The sequence below is a fragment of the Oncorhynchus mykiss genome, chromosome 13 (genome assembly GCF_013265735.2).
Source record: "Oncorhynchus mykiss isolate Arlee chromosome 13, USDA_OmykA_1.1, whole genome shotgun sequence".
Classification (NCBI taxonomy): domain Eukaryota; kingdom Metazoa; phylum Chordata; class Actinopteri; order Salmoniformes; family Salmonidae; genus Oncorhynchus; species Oncorhynchus mykiss.
The window spans coordinates 19,296,656-19,308,692 of NC_048577.1; the positions used below are offsets into that span (position 1 = coordinate 19,296,656).

General features: G+C 42.2%; 1 protein-coding gene across 6 annotated transcripts in view; it reads right to left on the bottom strand.

Moving 5' to 3' along the window:
- LOC110485824 (rhomboid-related protein 3) overlaps positions 1-12,037 on the bottom strand; it is a 55,113-nt gene that overhangs the window by 18,800 nt on the left and 24,276 nt on the right. The window contains exon 1 of one of the 6 annotated variants that reach the window (XM_036940502.1): positions 4,916-5,089. The exons of the other annotated variants lie outside the window; for them this stretch is intronic. Coding sequence (XP_036796397.1) covers positions 4,916-4,999 — 84 coding nt within the window. The 5' untranslated portion in view covers positions 5,000-5,089. Of the gene's footprint in view, positions 1-4,915; positions 5,090-12,037 lie in introns of those variants that run through there. 6 annotated transcript variants of the gene reach the window in all.

The window sequence follows — 12,037 nt, forward strand, 5'->3', positions numbered from 1 at the left end:
ACACCATATACACACTCACTAGACTTTATACACACACACCATATACACACTCACTAGACTTTATACACACGCCATTTACACACTCACTAGACTTTATATACACACTCCCTAGACTATATACACACCATATACACACTCACTAGACTATATACACACACTCACTAGACTTTATATACACACACACCATATACACACACGCCATTTACACACTCACTAGACTTTATATACACACACTATATACACACTCACTAGACTTTATATACACGCCCACTAGACTTTATATACACGCCATATACACACTCACTAGACTTTATATACACACACACCATATACACTCACTAGACTTTATATACACACACATGCCATATACACACTCACTATACTTTATATACACACCATATACACACTCACTAGACTGTATATACACACACTCACTAGACTGTATATACACACTCACTAGACTTTATATACACACTCACTAGACTTTATATACACACCATATACACACTCACTAGACTGTATATACACACTCACTAGACTGTATATACACACTCACTAGACTGTATATACACACTCACTAGACTTTATATACACACTCACTAGACTTTATATACACACTCACTAGACTTTATATACACACACCATATACACACTCACTAGACTTTATATACACACACGCCATATACACACTCACTAGACTTTATATACACACCATATACACACTCACTAGACTTTATATACACACCATCTATACACTCACTAGACTTTATATACACTCACTAGACTATATACACACACTCACTAGACTTTATATACACACTCACTAGACTTTATATACACACCATATACACACTCACTAGACTTTATACACACACCATATACACACTCACTAGACTTTATATACACTCACTAGACTTTATATACACACCATATACACACTCACTAAACTTTATATACCCACCATATACACACTCACTAGACTTTATATACACACCATATACACACTCACTAGACTTTATATACACACACTCACTAGACTTTATATACACACTCACTAGACTTTATATACACACCATATACATACTCACTAGACTTTATATACACACTCACTAGACTTTATATACACACTCACTAGACTTTATATACACACTCACTAGACTTTATATACACACTCACTAGACTTTATATACAGTGCCTTGCGAAAGTATTCGGCCCCCTTGAACTTTGCGACCTTTTGCCACATTTCAGGCTTCAAACATAAAGATATAAAACTGTATTTTTTTGTGAAGAATCAACCACAAGTGGGACACAATCATGAAGTGGAATGACATATATTGGATATTTCAAACTTTTTTAACAAATCAAAAACTGAAAAATTGGGCGTGCAAAATTATTCAGCCCCCTTAAGTTAATACTTTGTAGCGCCACCTTTTGCTGCGATTACAGCTGTAAGTCGCTTGGGGTATGTCTCTATCAGTTTTGCACATCGAGAGACTGAAATTTTTTCCCATTCCTCCTTGCAAAACAGCTCGAGCTCAGTGAGGTTGGATGGAAAGCATTTGTGAACAGCAGTTTTCAGTTCTTTCCACAGATTCTCGATTGGATTCAGGTCTGGACTTTGACTTGGCCATTCTAACACCTGGATATGTTTATTTTTGAACCATTCCATTGTAGATTTTGCTTTATGTTTTGGATCATTGTCTTGTTGGAAGACAAATCTCCGTCCCAGTCTCAGGTCTTTTCCAGAATGGTCCTGTATTTGGCTCCATCCATCTTCCCATCAATTTTAACCATCTTCCCTGTCCCTGCTGAAGAAAAGCAGGCCCAAACCATGATGTGGCCACCACCATGTTTGACAGTGGGGATGGTGTGTTCAGCTGTGTTGCTTTTACGCCAAACATAACGTTTTGCATTGTTGCCAAAAAGTTCAATTCTGGTTCATCTGACCAGAGCACCTTCTTCCACATGTTTGGTGTGTCTCCCAGGTGGCTTGTGGCAAACTTTAAACAACACTTTTTATGGATATCTTTAAGAAATGACTTTCTTCTTGCCACTCTTCCATAAAGGCCAGATTTGTGCAATATACGACTGATTGTTGTCCTATGGACAGAGTCTCCCACCTCAGCTGTAGATCTCTGCAGTTCATCCAGAGTGATCATGGGCCTCTTGGCTGCATCTCTGATCAGTCTTCTCCTTGTATGAACTGAAAGTTTAGAGGGACGGCCAGGTCTTGGTAGATTTGCAGTGGTCTGATACTCCTTCCATTTCAATATTATCGCTTGCACAGTGCTCCTTGGGATGTTTAAAGCTAGGGAAATCTTTTTGTATCCAAATCCGGCTTTAAACTTCTTCACAACAGTATCTCGGACCTGCCTGGTGTGTTCCTTGTTCTTCATGATGCTCTCTGCGCTTTTAACGGACCTCTGAGACTATCACAGTGCAGGTGCATTTATACGGAGACTTGATTACACACAGGTGGATTGTATTTATCATCATTAGTCATTTAGGTCAACATTGGATCATTCAGAGATCCTCACTGAACTTCTGGAGAGAGTTTGCTGCACTGAAAGTAAAGGGGCTGAATAATTTTGCACGCCCAATTTTTCAGTTTTTGATTTGTTAAAAAAGTTTGAAATATCCAATAAATGTCGTTTCACTTCATGATTGTGTCCCACTTGTTGTTGATTCTTCACAAAAAAATACAGTTTTATATCTTTATGTTTGAAGCCTGAAATGTGGCAAAAGGTCGCAAAGTTCAAGGGGGCCGAATACTTTCGCAAGGCACTGTACACACACCATATACACACTCACTAGACTTTATATACACACACTCACTAGACTTTATATACACACTCACTAGACTTTATATACACACTCACTAGACTATATACACACTCACTAGACTTTATATACACACTCACTAGACTTTATATACACACCATATACATACTCACTAGACTTTATATACACACTCACTAGACTTTATATACACACTCACTAGACTTTATATACACACCATATACATACTCATTAGACGTTATATACACACACACCATATACACACACTCACTAGACTTTATATACACACACTCACTAGACTTTATATACACACTCACTAGACTTTATATACACACCATATACATACTCACTAGACGTTATATACACACACACCATATACACACTCACTAGACTTTATATACACACTCACTAGACTTTATATACACACTCACTAGACTTTATATACACACACTCACTAGACTTTATATACACACACTCACTAGACTTTATATACACACTCACTAGACTTTATATACACACACCATATACACACTCACTAGACTTTATATACACACACTCACTAGACTTTATATACACACACTCACTAGACTTTATATACACACTCACTAGACTTTATATACACACTCACTAGACTTTATATACACACACACTAGACTTTATATACACACACTCACTAGACTTTATATACACACTCACTAGACTATATACACACTCACTAGACTTTATATACACACTCACTAGACTTTATATACACACCATATACATACTCACTAGACTTTATATACACACACACCATATACACACACTCACTAGACTTTATATACACACACTCACTAGACTTTATATACACACACACTCACTAGACTTTATATACACACACTCACTAGACTTTATATACACACACACCATATACACACTCACTAGACTTTATATACACACTCACTAGACTTTATATACACACTCACTAGACTTCATATACACACTCACACTACACTGTCACTCCCGCATAAATCCCTCACACATTCAAACATACGCACACACACATCCATATCGACACAATACAAACACACATGCTGTACACACACAAGCACACACTTTTACACTCATCATTTGCCGCTGCCACTCTGTTCTTTGTTTTACTCTTATTATTATCTATCCTGATGCCTAGTCACTTTACCCTGCCTTCATGTACATATCTACCTCAAATACCTTATTATTATAATCTATCCTGATGCCTAGTTACTTTACCCTGCCTTCACGTACATATCTACCTCAAATACCTTATTATTATCATCTATCCTGATGCCTAGTCACTTTACCCTGCCTTCATGTACATATCTACCTCAAATACCTTATTATTATTATCTATCCTGATGCCTAGTCACTTTACCCTGCCTTCATGTACATATCTACCTCAAATACCTTATTATTATAATCTATCCTGATGCCTAGTCACTTTACCCTGCCTTCATGTACATATCTACCTCAAATACCTTATTATTATCATCTATCCTGATGTCTAGTCACTCTACCCTGCCTTCATGTACATATCTACCTCAAATACCTTATTATTATCATCTATCCTGATGTCTAGTCACTTTACCCTGCCTTCATGTACATATCTACCTCAAATATGACAATTACATGTTTAAACTCTGCATCGTTGGGAAAGGTTTCGTAAGCAAGCAATTCACTGTACACCACTTGTTCTTGGGGGGCATGTGATACATACAAAGGGATTTGATTATATTCCTATGGCAATAGGTGGGGGTAAAGGGATGTTCCATTCTGCTCTTCAGTAAAACAACAGCGATGACAGTTGACTCTCAGAGTCCTTTTTTATGGTGATTCCAAAAGTCATTGTTTAAAGATGCGGCAATGCGTTTGGAGCATTTTGGTGAAGTGATCATTGATAACTATAAAGACTGCGTCAGTGCTAAATAAATACGGTGAAATCGGCCACGTTGACTCTTTCTTGATAAAATATCCATATACTGGGAAAACGAGGTCAGGCATCAGGATTAGGTGATACAACCTCAACCTCCAAGTTTCTCTCTCACACACACACACACACACACACACACCCTCCCTGAAAGGGAAAGTGAACCAAACTGACCTTCTCCTGCAGGATGTCTTCCAGTTTCTGCAGGGGACATCTTGTCATATCTGTGGTTTGTGTAATCCCAGAACCCAGAACCATATCTCACGTGTGTTTGCCAGTTAATAGTGTCATAAGAGACTACGGTCTGTCTGTGTCTAGTCCAGTCCCACTGCTCTCTGTCTGTATCTACCAGACTGTCTGGTCCAGAATGGGAGCTTGTTTACCCCTCTGACGGATTACAGTCCCATACTGAACCCCCACCCCCTAAACCCCCTGTTCTCACCCCCCACAATACAACCCAGCCCCATACCCCATTTTAGCCTACATTCAGATCCCAGACCCCCACCTCTCTTAGACACACACTCCTACAACTCTCTCTCAAACTGATACTAACACACACCCTCTCTCACATGCCTACACACTGTCACTAAGACCCACACATACACATTCCCACACACCAGCTCCACATCCAGCCCTTCATACTCCAGTTCACACTCTGCAGTCAACAGGCTCACTGGCATGAAGGGACGAGTGTGATGTGGGGAACCCCTCCTTAACAATGGGGGCCTAACGGAAATTTCATGCACGGTTTACCCAATCCCTTTCCCCCAAGAAGACCCTGTTTCCCCTCGTCCTTCTGAGGGCTTCACATAAGACATAGGAAAGACACATTAGAATACGGGAACAGCACTGATGATGACAGGCACATTAGAATACGGGAACAGCACTGATGATGACAGACACATTAGAATACAGGAACAGCACTGATGATGACAGACACATTAGAATACAGGAACAGCACTGATGACAGACACATTAGAATACAGGAACAGCACTGATGATGACAGACACATTAGAATACAGGAACAGCACGGATGATGACAGACACATTAGAATACGGGAACAGCACTGATGATGACAGACATTAGAATACAGGAACAGCACTGATGACAGACACATTAGAATACAGGAACAGCACTGATGATGACAGACACATTAGAATACAGGAACAGCACTGATGATGACAGACGCTGAAACGTGTGTTCTTTTTTGTTTAGCACTTCTTGCACTTTGCGCTGGTACATTTGGAATTATTTTGAGCATGGAATTACATCCAGGCTCCTTGGGTTTTCATCTTTACGGTTTGAGTGTGGGTACCTGCTCAACTCTATCACCGTGGCATACACACACAGGGACATATCATTATGTTGTGCTGTCCATATTAAAATGTCAATCTCCACACAAAATGTAATATAAGCTAAACCAGGACTTGCTACTACTTCCTCCTGACCATGGGGGTTGTTTTGGGCACAATAAAGGGGTTTGGGGTGTGAGACAAACCCAACAGATTGTTTCCCCCAACCAATGATAGAGTATTATGCAGACAAAGGCCTTTATTTGAGACATACACACGCACGAGGGAACACATCCAGTAATCCTGCCAGTTGGGCTACTCCATAGCCTAGTTTCAAGGGCTGAGGAGAGGAGAGGAAAGTAGAGGAGAGGAGATGGCAGAAGAGGAGGGAGGGGAAGGGAAGGCAAGAGAAGAGAGAAGAGAAGATTGGGGACAACACTAGGCTGGGCCTTTAGCCTCATTTTCATAATGCTGCATATTAAGAAGCTTGAGGCAGCAGCCATGGAGAGTTTAGGGAGTCCACCAAGCCTAACAGCCCACAGGAACAGTCTGAAATATCATTGGTTCAAGTCTGATTTTGAGCAACCTTTTTCCCTCTGTATGAGCCGACCACAAGGTCCTTCCCCCAACCTATTTAGATCTAACATCTTTCTAATATTAATCAAACAGATGAATCCATCCAGCACGTGGGAAATGTGATTCTGTTAGCCCTCCAGCCACCGTAATAAACAGTAGAGTGTTCAAGCAGCTACAGACACGTTGGAGTGATTGTAAACCAGTCAACCCTGATATAACGACTCTACCACATCCCTTATCCCTAACCTCACCCCGAGGAAGCTGCTCCACTCATCTAGTGACCTCTGACCTGAACTAACATGGGTCACTGTCCAACAGGCCCCCTGCCCTGCCCCCATGAGGCATTTTCTGGAACAGTGACCACCACCTCAAAGGAGAGCGGTTAACTGGAGTGTAGGATAATGTTGGGTAATGATGTAGGATAGTGATTTTCAATAGGAAAAGACAACTGACAACTCAGTTTTGTGCTCCTGGTTGCTCTCAAATTGGTATGTGGTTAGTTGATATTTAGGCAAAAACAAAAAATCTTAAATCCTCTCTTTTGTGAACTACCATGTCTGGTGTCTCCATGAAGCACGACACCTGTGGGTGGATATCTTACTCAAATGGTTCAAATTCATAACGTCCTGAACCAGGGAAAAACCACCATGGACCAAAATCTATATTGCGATAAATTGGCTGAATTGACGCGATAACGTTGAGTAGAACGATAAGTTTATAACAATGTGCACCACAGTTTATTTTACTATCCTTTAAAACTATTGCTACTAGCTTCATGACTGTAGCCATCAATTGTCCCATAAACAAAATCACCCATAATAGCAAACTATCTTATCATAATCCTAACTTATCGTAATGATCCGTATGTTCGGTAATTCCCGTTTTATCGTCCCCGTTTCTATGTCCATCACAAAAACACCGGAATAAGTTCACAATTTTACATAGTCTATTCAGGGAAGTTGAATAATGACAGTAGGGTGCAATAACACGCATTACCCTGAGAGCAGGGGTTCACAATTCACAGAACTGCGGTGTTACGGCACTGAATGTCCCCCCATAGAGATGCCAAAAGACTGCTGTGGAGCTGAGGGAGGCCATTAGTGAATCTATGCTCCCTTTGGGGGCTTCCTGTACTCTGATGGGTGAGGACCTTCAACCGGTGATTAGGCCAGCTGTTAGCTCAAGGCTTGTGAAAGTTTCACAAGACACCAACAACCGACAAAGTCTAAATGTCTTCTCTATCCAGCTTTACAAAAGCTGAAGAAGCATATGATCTACGTTCTATTCTAGAGGAGGGTTCTACCCTATCCTATGGGCTTCAACTTAATGACATCGTCTACAGTAGCTACATGAAACGATAAGAGATCGGAATGCTTTATGTGACCCTCGATCGGCCTCACCAGCTCAATCACTCAAGGCATGCAATTAATTATACTGCCGTAGGATAACACCTACACAGTAAGGTCATACAGAATTAGAAACGCATTAACTTATAGGGAATATATTTATCTGTAGGCCCTTAGTCTCCATAACGGTACCCTATTCCTTATGTAGTGCACTACATTTGACAGGAGCCCTATAGGTCGTGGTCAAAAGTCAGGGGCGGATTGGCCCTCTGGGGCCTCAAGGGAACAAAATGGGCCGGTTTGTTGCCAGGGACAATTTCTGCATCCCAGTCCACCCCTGTCAAAAGTAGTGCACTATATAGGGAATATGGTGCCGTTTGAGACACAGCCTAGAAGTGTCAGCTGCAGTGGGCCATTAATACACATGTTCATTATGCCATGGATCAACATCATGATAGATGAAGAACTGGTGAGGGGCAGGCAGCTGAACATGCTGCAGGGTCATGGGACTGGGAGCCACACACACACAAACAAACAAGTTCACACACACAAACACACACATGAACAAACGAGTTCACACACACACACATGAGTTCACACACACACACAAAGGTAGAGTGCTCCCTTGACATGATCCAATTAGCTGGTCTAATTAAAAGCTACTAGACTGGTGGGGGAGAAGCTTGTTTCTCTCTCTGCTAATTACAGAGCAACACTGGGAAGGACAGGAGTGTCTCAGGGCTGTTATTCTCTCTCTCTCTCACACACACACACACGTACACACACGCATTCACACACACACCCACCCACGCATGCATTCAGACACACACACTCACACCCACCCACGTATGCATTCACACACACACACACACACTCTCAGTATCCCATCTCTCCTGGTAAGGGATGTGATTGTAATGATCGCTTTCTCCAGTCATGGAGACTGATAGGATCTGATTCCCTGAGAGAGATGGAGAAAAGTGTGTGGGTTCCAACAGCACTCTTCACTTGGCTACATTTACTATTAGATCACTCACGGAGACACACACACACGGAGTGAGTGATCTAAGTGAGCGGCAGATGTACACTGAACAAAAATATAAATGCAACATGAAAAGTGTTGGTCCCATGTTTTATGAGCTGAAATTAAAGATCCCAGAAATGCTCTTTACGTAGGAAAAAAGCTTATTTCTCTCAAATTTCGTGAACAAATTTGTTTACATCGCTGTTAGTGAGCATTTCTCCTTCGTCAAGATAATCCATCCACCTGACAGGTGTGGCATATCTAGAAGCTGATTAAACATAATGATCATTACACAGGTGCACCTTGTGCTAGGGGCAATAACAGGCCACTCTAAAATGTGCAGTTTTGAAACACAACACAATGCCACAAATATCTCAAGTTGAGGGAGAGTACAATTGGCATGCTGACTGCAGGAATATGCATCAGAGCTGTTGCCAGAGAATTTATTGTTAATATCTCTACCATAAGCCTCCTCCAACGGTGCTTTAGAGTATGTCCAACCGGCCTCACAACCGCAGACCACGCGTGTGGCCTCATGTGGGCGAGAGGTTTGCTGATGTCAACATTTGTGAACAGAGTGCCTCATGGTGGCAGTGGGGTAATGATGTGTTGTGCTGCATGAGGTGGTGGTCACACCAGACAGTGACTGGTTTTCTGATCCACACCCCCTTTCCTTTTTTTTTTGTTTAAGGTTTCTGTGACCAACAGATGCATATCTGTATTCCCAGTCGTGAAATCCATAGATTAGGGCCTAATGTATTTATTTAAATGTACTGATTTCCTTAGATGAACTTGTAACTCACTAAAATCTTTGAAATTGTTGCACGTTGCGCTTATATTTTTGTTCAGTATATAGTTCTCTTAGGCCCATACACCACTGTTAGGGGTTTGACTCTGTAGGTTGGGGTGTTAAAGGGGTCAGCTGACAGCTGGGAAATGGGACGATCCTGTGACTCAAAGGTTTTCGGGAAAGATGAAAAGGGATGGTGTGAGGCAGGGGGTAGGGTGGTCCATGACTAAAGAGGGGGGGGGCTTCAAGCCCCATATTCTACGTCTCTTCACACATGCACGCACACGCCCACGCACACAATCATACACACTCAGACACACACACTGTGGCTCTACTGCCATTCGAATGCTAATTCAGGGTTTCTAAGTGTGACCTTGACACCGGCAAGGGGCCCTTCTTGTGTGATATCTGCCTAATCCGAGTCTCTCTCTCTCACACACACACACACACACACACACACACACATATACACCACACACAAACATCGCAATCTACAGCTGAGGCAACACTAATGCTAGATTACATCACTACTCCCATTGGCTGGCTTTAGAAAACCACGAGTTGATCTGTACCTCCAAAGACCAGTGAGAAACATGGCGCTAACTCTCTCCTCGTTGTCGTCTAGGAGACTAGTCCAGCTTGAGTGCAGACAGCAGCTTGCAAGTGGGCTGGGAAGGGGACAAAAGGGGCGTGGCTAGGACCTGACAGCCAGGGTTGAAGGGTCATGGCTGTGACTGGCAACTGGGTCCAGAGAGTCACCCCAGACAGTCCTACAGACAAGATTGGGTGACACCGAAAAAATGATGGAAGGTAGTCTTGCTGTCAATGGGAACATGATGCGTGTCAATGTGTCCCATCTTGCACTAATATCTGACTCCAATCCCTCCGCCGTAGGTGTGATCCAAACCATAAGACAACGTAAAGATGTCTCATCCAGACCACAAGACAACGTAAAGATGTCTCATCCAAACCATAAGACAACGTAAAGATGTCTCATCCAAACCACAAGACAACGTAAAGATGTCTCATCCAAACCATAAGACAACAGAAAGAAAATATGTTGGGTGGTATGAATGGAACGTAGAGGCTATTATTGTCTGTGGAAAGCTGGGCAGTTTGGGCAGTTTGTAAGAACTTGGCTCTGTTCACCAGACCAGATCTGACACAAACTTCACACTCCAAGTTAAGTCGACGTAGCAAAAGGTTGTGTTTTGACAGCTGCTGGCTGTCTCAGACACTGATGGGGTACAAGAATGTGCGTCAGGCACGATTTCGACATAGGGAGTCAATTCTGCAGAACAGAACAGTGCTTTTCATATCTCAAGGAGAGGAGCTTTCCAAGCACCATACAATAGGAGATGAGGGGAGTGTTGTTTTTTTCAGTGTGTGTGTGTGTGTGTGTGTGCGCACGCATGCTATTTGTTGTAATACACCAACTTTCAAAGTTGCACAGTTCAAAGCTAAAAGCTCCATTCAAGCTCATTTGCGGGATAGATTCAGATCGATTCACTGTTGGTACCAACAAATGGAGCTTGGCAGAACCAATATATCAGTCTTATAATTTGGTCCAATCCGTGCCAATGTATTAACATCTCATCCAATCAGTGCCTATATATCAGCATTTTTTCCAATCAGTGCCAACCAGTGCTAACATTAGTCTTTTAATCAATAAGCGCCGATATGTTAGTACTTCATCCAATCAGAAGGCAGTATATTTGTCTTGCATCCAATCAGCGCCAATATATCAGTATTACCATCAGTAGCAGAATGAGGTGGATCTAGGAGAAGGATATCTTCTCCAGACTGTCAATTACCCAGACATCTCTCCCGTCGCCAGACATCATCTCTCCCGTCGCCAAACGTCTCGGCGGAAAGGTCAGCGTCTGGCTCAAATGGAGCCCTGTTAGCCATGCGTGTCACGACCAGGCTCGCAGACTTCCTACCCCACGGTGACTTGAGCGATGACTAATGGTTCGACAGGACACTAATAGCCTTTCAAATGCCATGCCAATGTCCGATAACGCAAGTCCACACTCACTAAGAGACTGTGGTAATCCATAGAGGACAGGAGGTCTGTCTGTGTGTCTGTGAGGAGGTTCACTCGTTAAAAGAAGGGAGGGAGAGTGAGAATAGAGGTAAAAATAGATGAGGTGATAAATGACTGTGTCTCGATGTGAGTCGTATTATCCTCCTGTGTACAACGCTGTATCCACCTTAGTGAGCTAGTAAATATAAGGCCTGAGCCCACAGATCCCTGATGACAGGTCAG